Below are 25,067 nucleotides of genomic sequence, written 5' to 3'. Positions count from 1 at the left end.
TTCTGGCAGCATTTCGGAAGCTTCCTTATGAAAGGCAGCTGAACAACTCAATCTGTTTAGCCACAGGCAACAAGAGTCTTTATCTCCTCCTTGGAAGTGATCGAGCCAGAGAGACACTTTAAGACCTTGGGGGAGCTTGAGAAGTTCAAACTTCCAGAATGTCTGAGGTTTTACTGTTCTCAAACAACAGCAAATGCAGGTGAGTTTGAAAAACAACAGGCAGGAAAGTTAGCGACCTTCGTAACAGATCAAAGGATTCCCAGCCACAAGCAGAGATGTGAAATAACTCTAGGCTCTGGAGCCTAGGCAGAAAGCGTAGCTCAGGAATGGATTTACAACTGTTTTTGGAAGAGAGAAGAATGTGTAAGATACAGGCCTGGCTTTTGGTGAGCTGAGAGAAGGCCAGAGGTATCTGGCCTTCTTGTTGATGTCAAAATACGATGGGAGTTAAGAAATTGCAGTGCTTCCGTGGTCTGTAGAAAACTGGGTTGTTTCTCGTGGGGAAAAAAAAAAAAAAAGGTGTTGAAATGGCCATAAAACCAAAGATTTTCCAGAACGCAGAGGCCAACAAAGCAGAGGATACTCCACAACGAAGCTGAAAAGGCTCTGAGAAACCCAAGAATGGGTTAGCAAGGATTTCACAACATTTGAAAGCCTCAGCAAAGCACAAGGCTGTTATTGCTGCTCCTTCTCAAGATACCAGTGCAGATCGTGGGTGACCCTTAGAAATTTGCAGTGGTAAATTTCCAGACAAGTAAGTGCCGTGATGGGGAAAGGGAAAGGCCTGTGTTTGAGCTGAACATCATGGAAATGTGTTGTCTGCAGTCACCTTCACTTTGTTTGCCATTGTGACCCAAAACAACAAGCACCAAGATCTTTAAAGCAAATCTGAACACATCTCTGTCCCATTCAGAACTGCTAAAATAAGTGTCCAAACTGGATTTGCCTGGGCAAACCCCGGAGGGGAGTGCAACTGGTTGTAACATGACTTTTCTAGGAGCTTCCCTTCATTAAAAATTACTGTTCTGCTGTAGGATAAATCCATGTTGCACCTTTTTCTTATGGAAAAAAAAAAAAAAAAAGGCAGACCAGATTACCTTTGGAAAGGAAATTTAAGATATTCTACCTGACAGCTTCCACAGCCCAAAATGTTCCTATGCCTCTCTCACATGGGCTCACTTCCTCAGTAATTCTAGTGCCTCAGTCTCTGAAAAATTAGCAGCAACCTTTGACAAATAAATTACAGACAGCCCCCAGAGCAGTCGAGGCGGTTTGCTTCCTCAGTTTCGCCCTTCCTCTGGGCAGTGACATCTGGAGCCCCCAGGGCTGAAGTTCCTCAAACTTCCAGAAAATTGCTCACCCGCCTTGGTGTGGGCTGGGCCCTTTCACTGCCCAGACTTCTCCTATTTTTGCTCTTTCCACCTGCTCAGCTTTTCTTTAAATACCCTTGAGCCCTTTTACCAGAAGAGCGTTGGGGAACAAAGACCGGGCTGGTTTCTCTGCTGAGAGTAAGTTCAGAGGCTGTGTGTGTCACTGTGACATAGTGCTGGACCTCAGCACCACCACGCACGGTCCCCAAGACAAAAATCAGCCCCCGTGGGCTGGTGTCCATCAGGGGCAGTCTCAGACCCCTGTTTGCTGTGGCTTGGGAGATGCTGTAAAGTGCTGCATGACTATTTGCACACCTGAGGTGTGAAAGTGAAAGGTAAATGCCAGCAAATCCTTTAGACTGTGGTGGATTTTTCACTTATTATTTCCTGTTGGCTCACGCTGGGGCTGTGCAGGGACTTGGAAAAAAAAGGGGAGGTGGAAAATGTGGTGTGCAGGGAAGCAGCTCGGGACCCTTTCCTCCTGCAGGACCACTTCCCCATCGCCACCTTTAACCGTGAGGACACCAGCTCTGCGTGCAGCAGGTTTGGTGCGTGCTAAATCCCACACGTTTAATTGTAGCCACCCTTTTCCAGGTCCCGTAAATATGCAGTGTCTCCCCCAGCCCTCCTCCTTGCCAGGAGCGGAGATCGGAGTGTGGAAGGCATCACTTTATCCAAACACAGTGCTCAGGACATCGTGCAGACGATCAGATACAGATTGCTGGACACGTTTGTAAGTAAAAAAAAATATATATATTTTTTGTTTTGTTTTTGTTTTGTTTTGTTTTGTTTTTCCACTGCGGTCATTTTCATGAGCTCTGGTTGGGGCTGCGCAGGATAAATATGTTTGCTCGTTATTTCTATCGTGCTGAGTTACATGTGTATGTGTGCTTTATGACTTGGAGCAGACAGCCTGGACAAGAATCTGTTGTTTGCAGTGTGGTCTCGTGGGGCGAGACCTGGGAGTCTCTCAGCTGGCTTGTGCTCACAGTCCCAGACCCGCTGTTGTGGCCTCCTGCAGGGCCTGCTCCTGCACATGGATTTCAGAAGCTGTGTGGAGCTGGGCTGAGCCTGCCTCGCTTCTCTGCTCACCCCCTTTCATCTCAAAGTGCACAGCTTCTCCTTCAGACTTAGTCTAGGGGTTAGACATTTCCAAAGTGCACCCAAATCCCATCATCCATACCTCGTTTTAGCTTCCTGCATTCAACGTGGACCCTACAGGCTTGTTTAGCCCCAGCCTCACTCACGTAAAAAAAAAAAACAAACTGATTTTTGTCTTGCTCTCTCCTCCCTCTAAACCCCAACTTCTTGTTTTGATGTCTTGCAGCCCGAAATCACTGTGCAAAATCTGCCTCGCTACTTGCAGCTCAGGAAGCCCTTCCTCATCTTGTTTAGCGATGGTGACATCGGTCAGCTGGAAAGCAAGGAAATGCTGAAGCTGGCAAAAGGGACACCGCAGCGAGCGTTTGTACCTTGCTGGTTGAACTTGTGAGTATGCGAAAACATCTTTGTTTCTTTCCATTAAATTGCTCTAAGCAGTTCAGGGCGAGAAAAAAAAAAAAAAAATGAGCCCGCAATTTCTCAAAACATTATCTATCTGGTAATGTGGTTATATGGTCTGAAATCATCATGGGTTGGGAGGCCAAATCATTTAGCAATGATTCAGTATGTATCCTGGGCAGCTGCAAAATTGCACCAAAAAAAAAAAAGTTAAATTAGTAAAACCTTAATTGATTGCAGAAATAATTGTCAGTAGAATAAAATGTTCTCAAAGATACAGCACGGTAGTTTGACCCTGGCACTGAAGCTAGTTGTATTTTCTTTTTACACGTGGGTGAAAAAAGTAAATTTGCCCTCCTGGAGTGTCTTAAAGCAATTATTCCATCAGCAATTAGAGGGAAACACAGCAGGGCAATTAGTGATTGCTGACCTTAGGAAAAAAAAAGTTTGCAGAAGAAGGGAGAACCAGAAGCAGCCCTGTAAGACAACCTTCAAAATATTCAAGAAACAAAATGAATCCAGGAGGTAAGAAATACAAAATTATAGAAGAAGGGATTATTATTTTTTAAAATCCTCTCCTCCTGTGTGCATTTTGAGTTTTTAGCCCCTGTTTGTTTTGCCCAAGCCCAGAGACACCTCACTGTCTTAATCATAACGTGCTTTGAAGTCTGGGAAGCGCCTAGCAGCGTGGGCTGCAGTTTTGCTAAAGGGAAATGCACATGTTTTCAAAGAGAGGACGATTTGTTTGCCAGTAATGCGCAAGAAATGAGAGCCCCTGGAACTTCCCCACCTACGCATCTGCCTCTGTTCTCCTTTACTGAGAAAGAAAAGGCCGTCCTTTGTGAGGGCAAGAGCGCTTCCACACGAGAAGGCAGAATACGACCATTGGCTTTTAAAAGAGCAACACAGTCCTAGAAAGAGGACCTCGTTCCCATGGTGAGAGCCAGCTCAGACCCCGTGCACCACTGAGCCTCAAAGTAGTGCCTGAAGGCCTCGTCATCCTCGTGTCCTTGCTGTCCCTGGGTCTCAGTCAGATGTCCTCGTGTGGTTCTGTGGCTCTCGGGGAAGTTGCTACTCCAACTCCTCGATGCTGGCTTGTAGGAAACCGCCCTGTTGCTGCCAAGGGACTGGGTTGTGTGAGCACACCCCTCTGCGTTACCTCCTGCCCTTTCTTGCAGGGTGCTGACAGCAGCCAGGCTGCAGGGAGCTGGGAGTTCGCCCCCAAAAATTGCACTACAGGGGCTCTGCAGGGAGCTGGGAGTTGTCCCCCGAAATAACACTGCAGGGGCTCACCACGTTGAGGGCCGCTCTGTCATTTCTGTCTCCCCCTTTCTTCAAAACTTCTGGTGGAGCAAATTTCACGCCTTCCTACAGGATTTATCCCAGCAGTTCTCTGCTCCTCCTGCTAGAGGATTTCTTCACGCATCTCCTCCTGCTGTCCACTATCTCTCTATTAGACCCTAATGGCTTGCTTAAGTCACTGAGCCCATAAATAACACTGGGAGCTGTCCCCTAGGTAAAACTGTGTTCGTGTGCCTTGCTGGATGTGACCCAAGGGCTTTGGCACTTCCTTGATTCCTGGTCACGTTCTGTTTGTTGCCAAACTGCTGCTGAACGAGTCAAATCTCTTCTTCTCACCAGGAAGAACACCCCGGTGGGCCGCGGGGTCCTGAAGGCGTACTTTGCCAGCGTGCCTTCGCTGCCTGTTCTCGTCTGGGTGAACCTCCACGCTGGGGGTCAAGTGTTCAAGTTCCCATCAGAGCAGTCCATCACCCAAACCAACGTCTTGTCTTGGCTGGAGAAGCTGAGGGCAGGACTGGAGATTCCCAGCAGTAAGTGGACGAGCGTTTGAAACGTTCCTAAGTGTGCACTCTTAGCTCCGCTCTGTTTATGAGAAGATGCTACGTGCAATAAATTGTCTGCCCTGGAATTTAATGATGGAAAAACTAGCTATTCTAGTTTGAGTTGGAGCAGTACAAATAGTCCGGCCAGAACAGAATACCCATACTCACGAGTTTGCTTTGGGACTGTTTAATGTTCAGAGCCAAGCGTGAATAGTTCTGAATCGACATCTCTTCCCTGTAATAATCCCCAAAGCTGGCCGTGCTCTCCGCTTGCTGAGGACAGATTTGCTGAAACAGGGCTTGCTATTAAAAAGTCCCCTGACTCCTGGCTGTCAGGGTAAGAAATAGCTGCTTTTTAGGCACCTTCCAGCATTTTTTTTTTTGGTCAGGTGAGTGGAAGGAAGCTGGTGTTTTGCTGTGGTCTTTGGGACATAAAGGGTTGGCAAGCTTTTCACTGAGTCCCTCCTGCCTTGATCAGCTAATGAAGTTTAGAAGAAAGGCAAATATGCCTTCCTACAGCATTACACGTAGCCATGGGGTGCCACGAGAGGGGCTGACAGCCAGCTCCAGGCTCCCAAAAGGCGATGGGGATTTTGATCTTTGATAAATTTCAGAACGAGCCTTTCAAAGCGCTTGTTTCCAAACACCAGCCTCAGCCTGGATGGGTAGGACGTGTAGTAGGACGTGTGTAGTATGTCTCAGTACCCAAAAACATCACTGCTAACCCAATAAGGGCTGCTGCCACGCTGTGACCCGGCCGTCTCCCCCACCTTTTTCCATCTCCACCGCTGAAGGCTGCACATTCAGGTCTCTGGTTGGGACCTTCCCTCAGCTTTCAGGGCATCAGAGGGGTGCGCTGATGGTTGGGCAGCACGGCCAAGGGCTGTGCCAGCCATCACAGCCTCCTTTCTCGAGCTTTTAAGCACTATGAACTGCACGATCAGCCTTAAAAGCATAAATTAAAGAGCATCCTCACTTAGCAGGACCGCTTCCTCTCTGCAGAGACAGCAGTCTCGCTCCATGCCTAATGACATTTCAGTAATGCACTCATTAACATAGCTATTTGAGGCCCATCCACTGCTGCAGGGACAGTGTTGCTGCTCCTCACCTTCACGGTTTGGAGCTCTGAGGACTTAAAAGCAGGTCTTTGAGGAGAGGAGCCCTGGGCCAGCTCCAGTAAATATTAATGCATCTGTGGTCGGTTGGATCTGAGGGTCAGTATTAGCCGTGGAGGAAAAAGTGATCTTTTAAAAAAAAAAAAAAAAAAGAGATCTTTAATTTTGCATTCACTGGAAGCACAGAAAAGCTATAGTTGGCCTGAAATGGAAATACCTGTGAAGGGGGTCACGTCACAGCCTCTTAACTCATTAACAAGCGACTGCGTTCACTTCTCAGGTACCTTGTCTGAGGAAGACTGGAAACCACCTCTTCCTGCTTACGATTTCCTCCAAATGATGGACACCACAGCGCCCGAATTCACCCTCCCTACCCCCTACCGCCACGGGGACGGGGACGGGCAGGAGCAGCAGCAGCCAGAAGGCTCTGAAGAGAAAGCCACAGGCAGGGAGGAAACGCCTGAGGAAGCTGGGCTGAAGGCAGAGAAAGTCCAGTCCCCTGGGAGGGACCTGCGTGGGACAGCCCCGAGGCTGGCAGGGAGGGAAAAGCAGGCCAAGAGACACAGCGAGCTGTGAGAGTGAAAGGCTGTGGGACAGTGCCCAGAAAAAAAAAAACCACTCTCGCTTTCTCAGCCCTCAGTGAGCCTCTGCAACAGAGAGAGAGAGAGAAGGGAGTTTGGCTGCGAATCGGTGGCGAGGGGATAAAACAGCCCCTAAAATTTCAGTTTAAATTCCCCGGGGCAGCGTGTCGGTAGGTCTCTCGCACCCGAAATGTGTCCCTACAACCTCCTGGGCGCTGCCCGTGTTGCATTTCACAGCAAACCACGGGAGCAGAGCTGCAGGGAGGCTGCTGCCGAGGAGTTCTGCCCTCCTGGTAATTGCCGGGGAGGCAGGGTGAGCTCGCCGTGCATGCAAAGCGTTTGGCTCCCCAGCAAATCATTCCAGAAAAGCTGAATCAGCACAACCTTTCTGTACGGTTTCTGTATATCTCACGAAGATTACTCTCTGATTACCCTGGGCAGGACGAGTGAGTGATTCCAGGACAAGGAGCACTTCTCTCCCCTTGGTTCCAGGAGAGGCTCTGTCGGCGAGCTCTGCCCTCGATGAGCAGTTCAGTCTGCACTGTCACTGAGCGGATCCACGAGGGCAAAAAATCCACTCACCCCAAAGCTGCCGTGTTTAAACCGACACGCAGTTTTTTTACACCTAAAATTATTTCCACCCGAGTCAGGAACTGAATTCATCAGCGCCCATCCTCGGGGCTGACAGCGGTACCTGGCTCAGGTGGCTTTATTATGAGGGCCAGAATTGGGGTCAGCACAGCAGCTGCGAGTACCCGGCACAAATATTTGGGCCATGGCTTTTCTCAGCGCTGGCATTTTCTTGGTTGCAAGCCCGGGGGGTTATTTACAGCCTCTGCTGTTTTGCTGTGGTCTCAGTAACGGTAGCGAGGTTGGTGCCTTCTGAGCCAAGGAGGGTGCAGGGAGGGAGGTGTGTGGGGAGAGCAGCGGTGCAGAAATGAGGGGAGAGGGATGAGGGGCAAGGCTGGGGGTGCTGGGGCTGTTGCAGTGCGTGACAGAGCCGTGCCACGTCCTTTTTTTTGAGGACTGGAAGTGGCATTTCAGCCTCGAGACAGCAAAAGGTCTGGCAATCCATGCTGCAAGACGCCTTGGGGTGCGATCAGAGGGAAGCTCTGTCTAATCCCACTGATGGCCATGAAAATCTTCTTCCTTTTTAACCTGCTCTGTCCCACAGCACTGCCGAGACGTGCCAGGAAGGTCAGATCTTCCTCCTTACGGCTCTGAGGTTCCTGGTGAGGGGGAAAAACGATGTTAAGGACCCACCGAGAGCCTTGCGAAGCCTCTCTCATCCTGCAAGCAGCCTACGTGGTTGGGACTATTTTGAAACGCAGAGAAATAACCCATTACTCTTGTGCTCTCCTTCAAGCCCTGAATTGGAGCAGGCCGTTTTTGGACTTACTGACCGGGCTCGGAGCCAAAATATCTGTATTTAAAGTCCTGAACCGCAGCGTGCAGAGCGGAGCCTGCCGAGCAGCACAACTTTCCCAGGGGAAGGAGGAGAGGGCGGCGAGTTCCCCTCCCTGAGCTCCTGGAGCTCCTCTGCACGGCACGGGGACATTTCCAGCCCTGCGACACGGCTGCTGCAGCACTTTGCACAGGCAAAGGGCAATATTTGGGCTCATCCTTCAGCCTTAAATAAACGATCTCTCAAATTTAAGCGCTCCGCGTCGGTCTCAGTTGCGTGGGGCAGGCTGATGTCCCGGCCCCGCGTGTCCGGGATGGAAGCACGCTTCCAGGAAAGCTCCTTCAACCCCTGCGTGCGTGCAGCAGAGTTCAGAGCCCCAAAGTCCTGCACTTCAGCAGATTTTGTGCAATCCGTGGGGCCTTCCCGGATCCCCGCTGCTCTTGGCAGCGCCTCGTTTTTTTTTTTTATCGTGGACCTGAGCCACTCGGGAGCCTGTCACTAGGGGTCAGTGCCACCTCTTGGTTATGGCTGGGAAAATTTGCTTAATGCTTGCTGGAGAATCGCCACCGAAGCCATGAGGGTTCAGGAAAAAGGTTATCTTGGGGGGCTGAGGGCCTGTTTGCTGCTGGGGCAGCGGCCAAAGCAAACCTAAGAGCTGAGGAGTCGCAGCGCTACGGGGTTCAGCACATCACCAGTGGGGTCCCTAAACCCCGAGCCTCCCAGCAGGGGTTTGGCAGTGCCAGGAACCCCGAAACACACCATCAGGTCCCTGTGGTGACACGGGGAAGGGACAGGCTTGTCCACGACCCATCGAGCTGGCCGAGATCCGCGTCTGATGGAGCTGCTGGCTCCGAGCAAGGTTTTGGTCAGGGTCCTGCACCCCACGGGCCTGGCTTTGAATTTTTTTGTTTCTTTAAATGCAAAATGTCTCTTCCCTTGTGCAGCGCGAGCAGGCACTTAGAGACAACCTCTCGAGGCACATAGGTGCCAGGATACGGGCGGAAAGGGAGAAAATGTCCCGGGGGCTGGGAGCAGCTTGATCGCGGTCTGCATCCTCCAGCTCTCCCGCTCGCTGGCAGGAGCAGCCCTGTCTTATGTTATTTTTAAGAGCGACGGCCCTGGGGGAAAGACCAGCACGGAAAGAAGTAGTCAACAAGCCCAGCGTGTGTTTATGGACGGGAGTGAGAAGGGAGCCCGAGGAAGAAGAGCTCTGCAGTCCCGCCGGGGTGGGGAAGAGGAATTCAGAGCGGTGGAAGGAAGCCAGGGGTTGCTGCAGGATGGGGTGTGTGTGTCTGCAGCTTCTTTGTGTCCCAACACGTGCTGATAGGCAAGAGAAGCACAATCACAGTGAACCTTGATGCTATCAGCTCCCTTTTTCAGCCATTTAGCATTAAAATGTGTCTGTTTGGGCCAACCTGCAGGCCTCTGCCTCCCAAGATGATGCTAGTGAGGTGCACAAGGAGCTGATGAGCCGATAATTTCCTGACAGCTTGTATTGACGGAAAGTATTGACACTTTGGGGGCTTATATCACTCTTCTTTTGGCTGTAATTCAGCACTAAAAGTCAGAGGTGGACATTTCAGGTGCTTCAGTTCCCTGGAGGCCTTGCAGGGGGTGTTCAGATGCCGGTCGTTGACCAGAAGACAAAATGATGGTACAAAATAATGGATTGTTGGTACAAAATTATGGATTGTTGGTACAAAATCATGGATTGTTGGTACAAAATTATGGATTATGTGGTTGTGCTCGAGAGCGAAGCAGTTCAGCTCTCTGTCCCAGGCGCCGAGCTGCCTGCGGGGCCACCACCATCGGCTGGGCAGCAGCAGGGTGCTTGCTAGAGGGACCGAGGGATCATTTAGGGTACGCATTGGGTTTTCCATGCTTAAAGAGATGTCAGAGGGATGATTACAGAGGGTTTTGGTGCATGGCTTGGCCGAGGGGCAGCAAACTGAAGCATTTCCAAGCCCCGGGACTTGGCTGTTCTCAACCCATCCCCGTCCCCGTGCCCCACGCCACCCTTTAAGCTCGCTCCCCTGTGGCTGCACAGCAGGAATAGAGCTTTAGGAGGGCAGCAGGAGGTGTGCAGGAGAGGAAGGGGCACGGGAAGGACAGGCACAATGCTGGCTGCCAGCTCTGCCAGGATGTGAACCAGGACAAGAGCCGGGGGCTGGCTTGCGCTCAGCGGTCCCTGGTGCCGCGGGGACGCAGCATCTGGCAGGGCTGGGGGGAAAAAGGAAGAGGAGGAGGACGGCAGGCCTTCCTCCTGGCACTGATGGGAAGGGGATGGGAGAAAAGGAGGAGCTGGCGTGGTGTCGGCAGGGCTGGGGGTGGCAGAGGAGCTGTGCTTGCGTGTGGCTGGGGAAGGGAGGGCGCGGGGGCAGGATGGAGCTGGGCTGGGAGATAACGGGTGGCTGCGGGGCCGGCTGGCTTTCCTTATTGCCAACGTGTCTGCCTGGCATTTCCAGTGCTAAAAATACGGCTGTGCTCCTGCTGCTGCCCCGGGGGAGAGCTGCGGGCAGGTAGGAGCAGCACCCGAAGCCGTGGCTCCTTGCAGGGTGGCCGCCGTGCCTGGGGGGCGAAGCTGGAGGAAGGGGAGACCAGGCTGGAGGAGCAGGACCCAGAAGGGACCATCCAGCATCCCCGTTCACCCCTCCGGGGTGAATTTCCCCCCGGATCAACCCAATTTAGGGGAGCCACGTGGGTTGCAGAGGGCTGGGGGTGGAGGTGGCCTGTCCCCGGCGCCACGTCGCTGCCTGCATTGTTCATTGTTCCAGCGTGGGGACGGGAGGTGATAAGGGAGGAGAGGGCAGCTCTCCGGTTCCTGCTCCTCGACAGGTTATTTCCCCGCTCGCCTGACCTCTCCTTAGGTAAACTCAGTGCTTCACCTCCCCGGAGAGTTGACTTTGCTCTCCCGCACTCGGCGGCGCAGCGCGGGGCCCTTGGACAACAGCTCGGCTCTATTAATAGCTCGTGGGGTTGCCAAATCCCTCCTGGGTGTTGAAAGAGAAGCTGCAATCGGGTGATTCAGCCCCGGGTGGTGGGACAAAAGCGCCTTCCCCACGGGGCCGTGCTGGGAAAGGTCCCCTCGTCCCAGCCTGGAGGGGCACGGCCGGCTCCCCGGCGCGGAGCAGAGGTGGGGAAGGGCCTTTGCTCCGTGGGACGTGGGCTCCTTGGCTGGCTTGCAACACAAACAGCTGTATCGTGAAACCAGGGCTTGTTCCTCGCTGCTGGCTGCTGCCCAAGCTCCTGGGCTGGGCTCGTTCTGCACATGCACCTGTAAAAAAATAAAAAAATAAAATAAAATAAAATAAAAAACCAAGATCCTCTGGTCGGGGACGCAGCCACGGATGCGCCACCGCAGCGCCTCGCACACAGAGGTGGAGAAGGGATTGAAAACTGTGATGGGCTCGGTTTTGCTCCATCAGCAGCCCTGCCAGGAGGAGAGAGGAGGCAGAGCCTCGCTGTGCGCTGCAGGAGGGCTCCTCCTCGGCTCCCTTTTGGGTTTTGGGTCCTGGGGTCTCCTCTCCAGCAGCTGAGCTCCTTGCGAGCGCCCCGTGCTGGGGAACGGGGGTTTTGGGGAGCTGGGGGAGCCCCCGGAGATGCTCTGGGTGATCCCAGGATCTGCTGGGGGAGGTGGGAGAAGTGGTCCCTGGGTGGGATCGCGGCGCTAACACCCAGGCAAATATTTCGCGAGGCACTTTGTGCCCAAAAATAACCCGAAGTGTTTTCAGGAGCGAAGCCAGCGCAGTATCCACGGGCCTCCCAGCGCAGGGCAGCTCCCAGCCTCGGGGCAGGGACATAGGGCAGGGACACCTCCAGCACCTCCCCATTGATTTTATCTGGGGTCTGAGCCCTCCCAGCAGGGACAAGGAGCGAGCTGGGGGGGCTCAGCACGTCCTGCTCGGGGGGGCAGCACCCCGAGAAGCATCCTACAGTGCCCGAGGGCTGGGGCCGAGCATCCCCACGGGCTGGTTGGTGTCTGGGCTGCTTTGGGGCGAAAAGCTCGGGGATGCAGCAGATCCCCCGGGGGCTGGAAACGGCTCTGGCTCCTCCGACACAGCCCCTGCGTGCTCCAGAGCCGTGCCTGCAGCAGGCACCCGCGGCATCTGGCTCCGGTGTGCCGGCGGCGATGGTGTGCGCAGAGCCCCAGCCTTCCCTCACCCTCCCCATGGCCCTATATTTCCCCCCCCCTGCTCAAAAATCCTTTTTTTTTTTTTTCTCCCCAGACCACTGCTGGCTTCTCTGGAAAGTCCCAGAAACCAGCTCCAGTAACAGCTTGGGGTGCGACCGAGCATGGCTCGACCCCTGGGATTTTGGGGAGGAGAGTGGCAAACGCCAGCTCCCAGCCCTCTCCTGCACCACCCCACTGGGAATCTGGCAGCTGGGGGGCTCCGAGGCCAGCCGAGGACCCCCAAAGGGCAGACCCCACAAGGGCTCCGGGTCCCCTGCTCTTCCCCTGGCTCAGGGAGGAGGCAGCAGCGAGTGCAGCGACCTTTGGAGAAGTGATGCAAGGGTCGCTTCCCTCCCTGCACGTCTCAGATTTGCCCCATGGGGCTGGGCAAACGGGGACGTCCCCGGGAGTGGGGTGGGACGGAGAAGGGCTATGGGGTCAGGAGGTTCAGGCTGCGTCACCCCGGGAAATCCCATCTGACCGATGGCTTTGGAAGTCCTGGGGCTTGTCAGGATCACGGTGACCCGGCGATGCCACCTCCCAGCAGGGAGGTCCCTCAGGGACCCCACACACCACCCAAACCATGTGCTGGGGACAACGGGACCCAGCTCCAGCTGGGATTGTGGTCCCATTAGCCCAGCACTGCGGTGGAGAGCACCCCGAGGACCCCTCTGCAAAGGCAGGAGCCCCCCCGAAATCCTGACCTTCCCCTCCACCAGGACAGGGACCCCACAGGGACCTCCAGGAGGTAAAACGTGACCCCAAAAATGCTCTGAGAGCTGCACTGCTAATGCACGCCCCAAAAAAAACACACACGTATGAAATAAAATCCTTCCCAGCTTAGCCTGCCCTCCTAAAAACATGGAATGACTTCGGAAAAGTGAGAGAAAAGAGGAGCTGCTCCCCCCGGCAGGGGGAAAGCAGGAAAGGAGCAATGGGGTGGCGTTTGCTGGGCAGAAACCTGTCCCCATCAGCACTACCAGGGGTTAGGGGCACAGTTCCTGGGGTCTTGCAATGCCTGGGAAGGGCTGAGCTGCCCCAAAAAGGGGCTGGATGATGAACGCGTGCTTGAAAACCCCTTGTGGAAGGGATGAGGGAAGCTTCAGCGCCCCGAATAAGAGAGATTTAGCACCAGGTTTAGGAGAAATTTTTAACCACAAACCTTCTCACAACCAACCCCACTGAGAAAAGATCCGAAAACCACCCCTGGCTGTGGTGGCACGGCTGGGGACAGCCCCGGGGGCTGCGGGGACGGCGGTGCCCGGTGCCCGGTGCCGGTGCCGGGAATGTCTGGGCAGGACCAGCTCCATCCCCAGGGCTGTTTGAGAGCCATCGAGGCTGCAAGCGAGCCTTTCCCATCCCCATTGGGCTGGAAATGGCATTTAGGGGAGGAAACAGCAGCTGCTCGTGACAAATAAACGTTCCCTGGTGTATACAGCCGCTTGGCACGACAAAGCCCATCGCCTCCCGGTCCCTGTGTGGCCGGAGCTCTGGTAGCGCCGCGGATAAACACGGGGAAAAACCAAAGGGCCCCGTGTAAACACAGCCCTCGGCTCTTTTTAACTCTGCTCAGAGCTCTGGCTGCTTTGAAAGCTCGCGTCTGTCCCGGCCAACGCCAGCCCTCCTGCCCCTTAGGACGAGAAAAATCTCGCGTGCCCCCTCGGCACCGCTTGGGGATGTCGAGCTGCGGGGAAACGGCACCCTGAGGGGTTTTCCTCCACCCTGCCAGGGGTTTTCTGCACCCAGCGCCATTCCTGGGCTGCAAATCCCGTGCAGAGCAAGGCGGGCAGAAAAATTAATGAATAAATAGATAAATAAATATATATATATCTATAAATTCAGCAGCCAGGAAGGGCTTGCTGGGAAAAGCGCGGCTGGAGGTTGCGTGCGCCGGGGGCTGTTTATAGCAGCTGGTGAGAGTGATAAATCTGCGGATGCTCGGCCTGAGTAACTGCTCCGGGAGCCCTGCAGGGATGGGGATGGGATGGGGATGGGATTGGGTTGGGATGGGGATGGGGATGGAGGAAGTGTGGGGCTTGGCTGGGTTCCCTCACGTGCCGAGCGGCACCCTCAGGCTCTGCGCCCCGAGCAGGAGGCAGCCCAGCCCTTGCACGCAGGTGGTTTCCCTGGTCGTGGCCACAGCAGCCCCAGCTTTTATTCTTTTTTTCTGGAGATTCCCGATCTGACACAGGCTGCAGAACCAGGAAGATTTGCTGCCAGAGCACGGAGAAGTGCAGGGTCCTGCAGGGTCTCCTGCCCCGCACCGCTCGGCCCCGCTGTCACCGCCGTGCCCCGCGGCTCGGCGTGGTGACCACCGAAAGACATTACTCACGAAGCAAAGAAACAACCCTTTTTTTTTTCTTTTTTTTTTTCTTTTTTTAGGGGTTTGTCTTTCAGCCACAAACTGCCAGCTTCTGCAGCTGAACCGCAGCGAAACCAGGCCAGGTGGGGGCTGCTCTCGGGAACCCAAACTGTGCCCAAATTTACGATCTGCCTGGCCCTGTCTGGTCTGCACGTGGCTGGCTCCGAAATCTGGAGACCTTTGCTCTCTTCCTCGCACTGGCCCAGCTCTTGGGGCTGCTAACAGGGCTGAAAAGCTGAAAAAGGGGCTTGGATTGCAGGAGAGATGGCAGCAGGCAGCGTGTGGGGCAGAACGGGAGCCATACGGCACGCTGAGCCGTGGGTTTTAGCTTTTACGGCCTCACCCTTGGCCAGATGCTTGACATGGCTCTGACACTGTTTAGTCTCCTGGTTTGGAGGGCTCGGATTGCTTTGGGAAACGTGGATCGGCTGCTTTTCCCCACGGGCTGCGTGGCCGGGGTGGACGCAGATGTTTCCATGATTCAGAGGAACCCACTTGAAGAACCGAGCGGCCCGGCACGTGAAACCCTCGTGGCTCCCCGCAGCGCTCACACGTCAGGGGCTGGCTGAAAAACTCCCTCCAGACCCCCCCCCCCCCCCCCCGTGGGGGTTTTGCCATCAAAGCTGGTTATACAGGCATAAGGGAAACCCCTTGGTGATTTTCGGGCTGTTTTTCTCGGGGTGGCACATCTCCAGTCGGGGTCAGCGCGGGTACCAAATCTCCTGCCGGCATCCGCGGCGCTGGCACAGCCCTCGGGGCCAAATCTCCCCTCTCAGGGAAAAAAAAATTCATCTTCGCTCCTCACACAGCAGTCGTACAGGGAGAGGAGGCTGGGAAAAAAAAAAAAAAAAAACACAACCCTGCATGCCTCAGCTGGATGCTTTTAGCAGGGAGGACGGGAGGACTTTCTCCGGGGGCGAGCGCCGGGGCGGCGGGGGCTCGCCGTGCGCACGCAGCCCCGGAGCAAACAAACAAGCGGCGGCCCTGGAGGGTTTTTGCTCTCGTGCCGGGCGGCGGCGGCTGTATTTTTAGCTGCCTGTCCTCGCTGGGTGCATACAAATGTCCCCCTTGTGCTTTCAAGCAGCCGGAGAGCCTCTTGCCAAACCCGCCGGGCATCCCCGCCGGTCGCTTTCCCAGCGCGGAGCATCCCTGCCGTGTCCACCCCCGAGCTGTGCCTTTGCCTCCTGTGTTCCTCCCGCCTGAACCAGGAGCTGTGGCCAGGTACGGGTGGGACAGGGAGCCCAGAGGAGCAAAAGTCCCCAATAAGTCAAAAGGCAGCCCCAATAAACCAAAAGGCTGCCCCAATAAACCAAAAGGCAGCACTGCTGGAGGTGCTGGGGGGGGACCTCGACCGCTGTGGGGCTGCACAGAGCCACCAAAATCCCTGAAAATGAAACTAAATATAAATATCATTCATACGTTGCAAAAAAAAGCTGAAATATGGCCGCTGAGAAGTGATCCTGCTCGCATCCTTGCTGTTCCCAAGATCTTGTAGCCCTCCTGTGCTGGGCTGGGTCACAGATTTGTTGATCCAAGCTCTGGCTGTAAGGCTGTGATGCTTGGGGTACCCCGGCAGGCTCCGGGGAAGGGGCGATAAAATGCAGCCTGAGCCCAGCCCCTGGGGATGCTGGAGGCCCCTGGTGCCAAAAAGGGACTCGAAAAATGCAGGAAAATGGGTTCCAGAGGGGCTGGAAGCATTCCTTGTTAACGCACGGGGACGCAGAGAGCTGAGAGCAGCTCCGGCCAGCTGGGCTCGCTGCCCCTGCCACGTTCCCACCCCGGAGCCTTGTCCCCTTCTGCCGAGCCCCCGGAGAGGGACGTGGGGCTGTGGAGGAGCCGCTGGAGCCCTGGGAAGGCCGAGGCTCAGCCGGGACCCAAAGCAGCCAAAAAGCGGAGGGCTCGCTCGCTGCCAGCCCTCGGATCGCCCGGCCCCGCGGCTCTCCGGAGGAGATATTCCAAAACAAGTCGGAAGCCAAGGGAAAAGGAGCAAGCCAGAGGGAAACTCCCCTCCCGTCTTCCCTGCTGCTGGAAAAAAAAAAAATAAAAAAAAATACAAAAAAAAAACAGTGTCCCCAAATCGTGGCACGGCGCAGGGCCCCGATCTCCTTGGGGACAAGGCACAGCCAGGCAGGGATCTGTGGGGGCACCGAGCGGGTCCCCGGCACGGAAATGAGAAATGATGAAGGGAAGGGCACAGGCAGCGAGGTGCCACGTTGCGTTGGAGGGCAGCAGATGCCGGCTGAGATGACGAGAGCCGAATTAATTTCATGGCTCCTTCATGGCGCTAATGAAAGCGGCGTTTTTCTGCCGGCTCGTGGCTCAGGACGCTCTAATCTGGGGCTCTCCTGGGCCCTGCAGAGCGCTAATTTGGGTGGTTTTCTGGTTGATGAGGGGCCCGGCAGCTTTTCTCTGGCTCTGGGGGTGTCCCAGTGGGGACACCGGGGCACCAGCGGAGAGGCACCGCTGATGGCTGCGGGGCTGGTGCCAGGGGATGGAGCTGGAAGGCACCTCCCAGCCCCGTGCTTCCTGCTGGGGAAGCCACAAAGCTCCCAAAAAACGAGCAGGCGGCAATTAGCGGTCAGCAGCCGGGCTGGTGGCTGGCAGAGCCCAGCCTGTGGTGAGCACGGGACCGTCCCGTCCCATCCCATCCCGTCTGTCCCCGTGGGTGACCCTGGGAACCTGTGGTCACGTCCCCCCCCCCCCCCCGCTACCTCAAGGGGATGCAGCCCTTCCCCTGCAAAGTTTGGGGTTTTTCCATCCTTCGCATGCCCGGCAGCTTTTCCTGCTGCTTTAGGATTAAGCAACCGGTCCCGAAATTCCAGCCTGAGCAACGGTGTCACCGCCGGCCCCAAACGAGCACCAGGACTCGTGGCTGTCCCCAAAGGGGTTTGGCTGCTCCTCAAGCCCCCCCTTGGGACAATGAGCCCGAAAAAAAAAAAATGGGGAGGGGGCAGCGGGGAGAAGCCTCGTGAATCTGGAAAGCCAGGACTTTAATTAGTTAATTAGTTAGCAATAGGGCAGGGCGCAAAGCTGGCGGCTGGGGGACGAGCAGCCCGTGCTCACCACCCCAAAAAAAAGCCCCCCCCCCCAGCTGCAGGAGCTGCCAGCAACCCATCTGCGGGGCTTGAGCAATAGCATCCCATGCCTGACATCTGCCCACACGCATTTCGGAGGCCAGTAAACTTCCTGTGGATATTGGCAGGCTGACAGCCGTGACATAGATCCTGCCCTTTTTTTAGCCGTTGGGGTTGGGTTTTTGTGGGTTTTCTTTTTGTGTGTGTGTTTGTGTGTTTTGTTTTGTTGTTTTTTTTTTTTTGGTGTTTTGATAACAGGTAGGGGCTTTGGCAGCCTCTGCCCGGCTTCAGGACCCAGGTGTCCGGGTGATGTCCCCCCACCTCGGGTTGTTCTCCTGTTTTGTAGGGCTGTGGGCACCCCTCTCAGCCCCTCTTTTCCCCTGTACCAAGGGGCGCAGCCTCGGCACAAACTCCCCACCAGCACGCAGCCGGCTCCTTGGGATGACATTTATTACAAGAGGGGGTTTCGCGTGGCCGACACGGACGAAAGCTCCAAATCTTTGCCCGTTTGGGCTTTTTCTTTGACGCCGCTTTTGATGCCGCAGCTCCCCAGCGGGACGAGCACCAGGACAAGCCCAGCGGTGGCTCAGAGGGTGGCAGGTCCCCCTTTGGGGAAGGCGGAGGGGTTTGGTGCTCCTTGCCCTGGTGGGAGCCACGAGGATGAGCCCTCCTCCTTCGCACCAACCCCAAACCCATCGGTGGCATCACCGCGGGTGAGATGCTGTGATCAAAACCTGCTCGCCACCAGGCTCCGTGTTCCCGTGGGATAAAGAAAGCCCCTTGCAAAACGGAGCAAAAATGGGGAGCCCCGTGGTTCCCCGTGCCGTGGCAGCACACGGAAAGGCCAAAGCTCAGCTGCTTTCTGCCCAGCGCCCCTCGGACACGCGGGGCTGGCACCGACCAGAGCCTGAAATTGCTGGGAGCAGGGGGACGAACAGACACGGACACACAGCTACACCCCATAAAGTGCTTTTCCTTGGGCAAGCAGGCTGCCAAAGGGGGAAAAAAAAGAAGAGGGGTGAACGCTTCTTCCTCCCCTGCATAGCAGCTGCCTCCTCTCCTGCCTGGTCCCCGGTGATCCGGGTGCCTGCGGCCAGGGCTGAGCCCCTGCAGGAGCCGCGCCTCCACGAGCAGACCCCGGGGACACGGCTTGGGAGGCAAGTGGCAAAAGGCACAGGGGTTGTGCCCCGTTTCCCCAGCAATCCCACCACGGGGGATGCGGGAGGAAGGGCAGGAGATGTCTGGAGATGCTCAAAGCCCCATAAACGGCCCCTTTAACCAGCAGCATTCATGCACGCAGCGGCTGCGGTGTCCCAGCGAGTCACCCCGTACCTCAGCCCCTACACGATGTGTCCAAACGCATCCATCGCAGGGCAGGGGTGGCCCCATCTGATGGAGGTCGTGCCGTCCAGGTGCCCCGGTCCCATCCCACTGTCTGCCCTGGGGGACACCACGCCGATTTCACGCGGCTCCCCGGACACGTAGTGACACCGGGCGCAGCCCCGTCCCACCCGACAGCGGGGACGTCTTTTAGGGGCCATCAAACCTCGGTAACACCCGCCAGGGCTGCAGGGCACCCCGGCCAGCAAGGTCTCCTGGTGGATTTACTGCCCGCTGGGGTCCAGCCTCGTCTCCAGTTTAGTCTTTGCGGGGGACGGGGTGTGCAGGTCCTGGCTGGCGGGGGACAGCTGGCAGCACAGCACCGAGCGCAGGACCCGCAGCACCGGCGGCCGCAGGATGGCGAAGACCCAAGGGTCGAGGATGGGGTTGATGGAGAGGAACCTGAGCGCCAGCAGGTCCCAGTCGTAGTTCTGGCCCTTGTTGAACTTGTTCATGTAGGCGCAGACCTGCAAGAGAGCAACGGGGGGGGGGGAAAAATGACGCCGGGGCTGCTCCCCCAGGGGCCGGGAGCCCGGCAGGTGAGCGCGGTTTTCAGAGCAACAGCTGGGGAAATGTGGGCTGCTTTCTGTTCTTAAATGAATTTCCTGCAAATGAAAGCCAGCTCTGCGCTCTGCCTGCGCTCAGCTGAGCCCAAATGCAATTAAGCTGGAGGCTGGTGAAGGAGGCGGCGAGGGGCTGCGCGGGATGGGGACGCAGCGGGTGCGGGGTGCCGGGTGCTGGGCCGCCCCGGTGCGGGGTTTCCTGGCGTGTGCCGACTCATAGCGGCTTATGGGGCTTCCTGGCAGGGTGACTCAGCACTCCTTACTCACCCCATCGCCACCCCCTCGCTCCCACGCCGCGGGGATGCTCGGATGGGGAGCTGGGGGCACGGGGAGCGCGGCGGCCCCGCTGCGCCCGGGGTGCGCCGGGTACCGCTGGGGGATGGCAGAGTTTGCCAGCCTGCCCCGGGCTCGGGGTTTTTTTTTTTTTTTTTGGGGAAGGGTTTGTGATTTTGTGGGCTGGGAGTGTCATGGTTCGTGTGCTCCTCCTCGGAGGGTCGGCGCTGTGGGCCAGAGGAGAAAGTGTCACGCCCAGGAGGCAGCGTTCGGCGGCTCCGTTGGAGACGATGCCAAAGCGCTGCCCAAACCGAAACCCACGTGGGAGCCAGGCAATGGGAAAGGAAAAGGGACAAGGTTAAGAGCTGCCACCACCGGGCCCATGGGATCCCCATCAGCGGCACTTTCCCACCCCGCCTGTCCTGAGCAGACCCGGCCAAGGGGTCCCGGCATCCAGAGCCGGGCTCCTCCAGGCCGCGGGGAGAGCCGCCCGGCGCGCGTGGGCCCATTGACGGGAGCTCTCAGGATGTTGAGTCTGGTTCCCGGGATGCTTGCGAGCTCCCGGCCATCGCCGCTTTGTCTTTCCTCCCTCTCACAACCCAGACAGCCTGGCTTGGCTACAGGCTGCGGTCGTTTTCTCTTCCCTCGGGACTCTTCCTGCTGTGAGTGCGAAAGGGAAGGTAGCGTCCATTTAAGTCCACGAGCACAAAATTAGTGCTGGCAGCACGCCCAACCTTAGTGGGGCTCGCTTCTAATGGGAACTAAACGACGGCGAAGGAGCCTCCCGCCGCGGCAGGGCTCGCTCACACCGCTCCGAGCCTCCTGAGCCAGGGCTGGAGGTGATGGAGAGCTGCTGGCGGTGAGACGCAGCCCGGCGGGGTGAACAGCAGCCCCCAGGTGAGGAGAGCACGGCCCTGCTACGCGCTGCTTGCCTCCCAGCCCAGCCCAGTGGGGTTTTCTCCCTCCCCATCCCCACCTTTCCGTGTCTCGCTCCTCGCCCTGCCACCGCTCGCACCTCCGTGGCGAGCGCACGTGGCCCTTGGTGACGGCAGCCCCAGGGGACCCCGGCGTGCCCGGGATGTGTGGTGCCACCCTGCCTGGCCTCGAAGCCTCTGCGGGAGGGGAAGGTGGCTCCAGCACTGTGGGAGAATCCCTGGCTCCCCGTGAGCATCGTGAATCGCCCGCGGTTTGTGCCAGACCCAAGGTCTCCCCGAGCTTTGGGAAGGAGCTTGGATTTTGGGCAGTGGAGCAAGAGCGGAGCCTTAAAAGGGGAGAAAAAGAAGGAGGGATGCTGGGGAGGGGACTCACACCTAGGGAAGAGGTGGTGGCACTCACCGTGAAGGGCAGGGAGCAGATGACGAAGGTGATGGTCATGATGGAGAGGAGCAGGAGGTGGTCGATCTCCTCGGCCATGGAGAACATGCACCGCCCGCCGCCCCCCGCCGCCCGGGGCTGCTCCAGCACGGCCATCCGACGGGTCTTCTGCCCCCGGCGGTGCATGCGGGCCAGGTTGCTGATGACGCTGAGGTTGCAGAGCAGCACCGAGAGGATGAGGAGCAGCAGCAGGGTGGCGTAGAGCAGCGAGAAGGTGACGTGCATCCCCGCCGCCTCCGCCTCCGCCCCGCCGGCGGCGTGCCGGCCGTCGTCCAGGTACATCTGGATGAAGCACCAGGTGCCGGGGCAGTACTGCACGTAGCGCCCGAAACCCACCAGAGGCAGCGAGCAGAAGGCAGCAGCGAAGGTGTAGATGGCGGGCAGGGCCACCAAACCCGTGCGGGGGCTGAGGAAACGCTCGTAGAAGTAGGGCCGCCCCAGCGCCAGGCAGCGCTCCAGCGCCATGGCGAAGAGGATGAGCATGGTGGCGAGGCCGAAGAAGCTCATGGAGAAGCCGAAGTAGAGGCAGATGTGGCCTCCCCGCGCCAGGGCGGTCAGGGTGAGGTTGCGGTGGTAGGAGGCCAGCACGAAGGGGCTGACCGAGCAGGTGCCCAGCAGGTCGGTGACCACCAAGGCCAGCACCAGGACGTGGAAGAGGGACGGCGGCCGGGCGCGGGGCGGCCGGCGGCAGCGCAGCAGCAGCCCCAGGGCCAGGAGGTTGCCCAGGAGCCCCGCGGAGAACATCAGGGCGCTGACCAGAGGCCGGGCACCGGCCACCAGCGCCTCGCCGCGCTCGCACGGCTCCCGGCCCGTCCCGTTCATCGCCGCCGCCCGAATGCGCCTCCGCCGCCCGCCCCCCGCCCCGGCCCCGCGGCGCCGCCCCCCCTCCCGGGCCGCCCCGCCCCGGGGCCGGGCCCCAGCCCCGGGGATGCTCCGGGAGCCCCCGAGGATGCTTCGGGAGCCCCCCGGTGCCGGCGAGCTCCGGGGATGCTTTGGGAGCCCCCCCGCGCTCCGGGCAGCCAGCCCCCGGCTTGGGGTGCGCGGGTGGCCAAGGGGTGCGCGGGGGGCGCAGGGGGAGCCCCCATTTCCTGCCCCAATGCTGCTCGCCATGGGGACCCCCCAGCTGGGTGGGAGCTCGGGGGGGACGGGGGAAGCCCCCAGCCCTCAGCCTGCCCCAGGGGGCTCACCCAGCCCAAGCAGCAGCCCCAGAAAAACTTCCTTGTGTTGGTGCTGCGGGCGCGCAGGATGGCACAGGAAGCCTCGCTGCTGCGTTGCATTTCCCCTGGCATGACCCCAACCCTCTCCACACTTTGCCCCTTCCTTTAGCCACCGAGCACGGATCCAGCTCAGGCAGGACGCGGGTTCACCCCTTCCTTCATCCCTGCCCCAGCTGGAGCCTGTCCCCACTCGTGTGTCCCCCCCCCCAAAACCCGTCGAGACACGGCGGCGTTGCTCAGCTCCGGCGTGGGCGCGCCGCTTGCTGCCACGCTCCCGTTTTCGTCGTTGCTTTTGAAAACTCCCTTTGGTAACAGGAACTTTGTAAAGGAAACACGATTGAAGGCAAACTCCAGCAGAGGGTGAGATGTGGTTTGTGACAGCACCTTCGCTTCCGACGCGAGGTTCCCGTTCCTCGGGCTGGTCGCATGGCCCGAGAGGCTCCTGCCGTGTGCCGTCACCTCTCGGTGACAGGCCACCACCTCCACGGTCCCGTGGCTGGGTGTGAGGGGTGTGATGGAGGGAAAAAGGGTTTTTGTGTGTTTGTGGGACAGGAAAATGCCTGGTCTGGGACCTCTGCAGCCCCCCGTGGGGCTGATCCCGCTGAGCATCGATGCCCACGGACACGGATGATTTTGGGAGATGTCCCAGCAGCTTCCCAGGCTGCCGAGGGCTGGATGCGACCCGGCTACGCTCAGCCCCCAAAAAAAGCCCACAAAAAGCAAATTAAAACAGTAGCCAAGGCCAAATCCTGGCCTGCTTGGTGTAAGCAGCCCGGGGAGGCTGCGGCGTGCGCTTTATGAGCAGAAGCCCTCCCGCGGGGTGGCTGCCCCAGGGCTCCTGCCAGCCTCCCACTCCTCTCTGGTGGTTGCTATCGCAGCTCAGGAAGGGCTTTTGGCAGGTTCTGGAGCTCGTTTTCCTGGCAGCTAATGGAGCCTTAAATACCCATCTGGGGCTTCGGGCTTCTCAACCGACAGTTGCCTCTGAGGGGATATTTTTGCAGTAATAGGGAAATTGCTGGGCTTTTTTTTTTTTTTTTCTCTTTTTTCTCCCTATTCTGAGCTCAAAACCAGGAACATGCCACTTGGTACAATCTGTCCATTTCTCGGGAAGTGTTTGTTTCCCCCTCCTTCTGCTTCCATGTTTATCTCCGCATCTAACTAGGAGCGTATGTCTTCCCGAGGGTCGTTGGCATCCTTTTTCCCTCAGAGGAGATTTATGGGGCTGTCCCGCTCGGAGAAGAGCTCCGGGCTCGGAGGAGCACTGAGTGAATTTCACAGAAACCCCGGGGCCAGGAGGACGCAGCCCCTGGGGTGCTGTGCCCGGGGCAGGGGAGGCGCTGGGACCGTGCCCCGTCCGCAGGCGGGTTTGAAATAAAGAGACCCGCACGGGTGGGTTTTGACCCTTTTAAACCAAAAGCCTTTATGTTTAGAAAACCCAGACAGCGTTTTCCTTCCAAAGAAAACCCAGACGTTTTCCCAAAGCATTCCCAGCCCCGACGCTTCTCTGGTGCACCAGTGCTGGAAGCAGCCTGGCTCTCCGGCTGCTCGAAGCCCGGCTGAGCACCAGCGGGGCAGGTACAAGTTCCTGGGCCCCGGGGAGTGCCAGCACCTGGGCGCACGGGTTAAAAAATGCAAAGCACTCACTGGCTCGTGGTGTCGTACAGCCCGCGGGCTCAGCGCCCTGGCTCGGGTGCCTGGCAGCCGTGGAGCTGCAGCCTGCCCAGGCACGCGGCTTCCGACTTCGGGAAGGGCTTAAAAATGCAAGCAGACAATAAAAAAAAAAAAAAAAAAAAAGGGCCCCGTGCAAGAACCAAGCATGTTGCTGGGAAATGAGCTTTTTGGGAAGCTGCGCCTGGATTTCATGAGCTGAAAAATATTAAAAATATATACATATAAAAATAAATCTGCTGGGCTCGATTTATAGGGTTGGGTGACGCCGGGGACAAGGACACCAGGGACACCGTGGTCACGGGAGGGCGGTGGGCACCAGGCAGCAGCTCCAAAAGTTGCCTCGCTGCTTCCAGCCACTGCAGCACCTCCTGCTTGCCTCCATTACGCACCGGATCTGTGCCTTTGTGCCTCGCTGGCACCGCAGCACCCTGGTGCAAAGGGGCCCCCCAGGAATTGCTGATGGCCGGGAGCAGGGACAGGCTCAGCCCTGCAGCCCTCAGCATCTCTGCTTTACGGGGACCTTTACAGCTAAACTGCAGGTCTCAGCGCTTTATTTATTTCTTTGTGTGCTTGTTCATAGGAAAGGGCTCTGGGTTTTGACTCCTGAAGCCCCCAAAAGGGCAAGGGCACGCCTCGGGGCACAAGGCTGCCGAAGGGGTGGGCTGGAGAGGAGAGCGCAGCCCCCTCCTTGCAGCTGCTTTGCTCTGTCCTGCTATCAGCCAGCCCTGGCTGGGGACGTGCTGCCATCTCTGGAGAAGACAGCAGCACGGCAGCGCCACGGCCCCAAAACGCAGCCGAGTTTCGGATCCCAGTGGTGTGAGGATTCGCCAGCAGCTGCTGGGGTCCCCCCCGCTGTGAGCAGGGGAGGGCACCCATGAAAAGCGCCACCAAAGCCAGGTGAGCGCGCCGAGGTCACCAGGATCCCCCAGGGAACCCGTGCAGGGAGCAGGGAGCCTCCAGGGATGGGGTCGGGGAGGCAGGGGCAGGGGTTGGGGTCACCCCGCTGCTCTGCAAGCCCCCCCAAATCGGGGACATTTCCTTCCTCGGGTGATGAGCGCACGGACAAGTCCGAGAGCGCGGCGCACGCGTCACCTAGGGGCTCGGATGGAGTCTGCATCCACGCACCTTAATAAAAACCCTGATTTATTTTAATTTAATTGCTCTCAC

At 57.6% G+C, this 25,067-nt stretch overlaps 2 protein-coding genes across 3 annotated transcripts in view; one reads left to right on the top strand and one right to left on the bottom strand.

Moving 5' to 3' along the window:
- TXNDC16 (thioredoxin domain containing 16) overlaps positions 1-6,444 on the top strand; it is a 38,665-nt gene extending 32,221 nt beyond the window's left edge. For both annotated transcript variants that reach the window (XM_032189355.1, XM_032189356.1), the window contains exons 17-20: positions 1,965-2,103; positions 2,698-2,858; positions 4,512-4,702; positions 6,110-6,444. In XM_032189355.1, coding sequence (XP_032045246.1) covers positions 1,965-2,103; positions 2,698-2,858; positions 4,512-4,702; positions 6,110-6,405 — 787 coding nt within the window. In that variant the 3' untranslated portion in view covers positions 6,406-6,444. The remainder of the gene's footprint in view (positions 1-1,964; positions 2,104-2,697; positions 2,859-4,511; positions 4,703-6,109) is intronic.
- Positions 6,445-17,638: 11,194 nt separating this feature from the next.
- On the bottom strand, positions 17,639-21,834 carry PTGER2 (prostaglandin E receptor 2). The gene is made up of 2 exons (XM_032188778.1): positions 20,974-21,834; positions 17,639-19,269 (listed from the first exon to the last, which is right to left on the bottom strand). The coding sequence occupies exons 1-2, from the start codon at positions 21,832-21,834 to the stop codon at positions 19,027-19,029; spliced, it is 1,104 nt and encodes a 367-aa protein (XP_032044669.1). The 3' UTR covers positions 17,639-19,026.
- Between the last annotated feature and the right edge of the window lie 3,233 nt (positions 21,835-25,067).

Source organism: Aythya fuligula, chromosome 5, assembly GCF_009819795.1.
Source record: "Aythya fuligula isolate bAytFul2 chromosome 5, bAytFul2.pri, whole genome shotgun sequence".
In the NCBI taxonomy this organism is placed as follows: domain Eukaryota; kingdom Metazoa; phylum Chordata; class Aves; order Anseriformes; family Anatidae; genus Aythya; species Aythya fuligula.
This window is presented reverse-complemented; position numbering and strand designations above follow the sequence as displayed.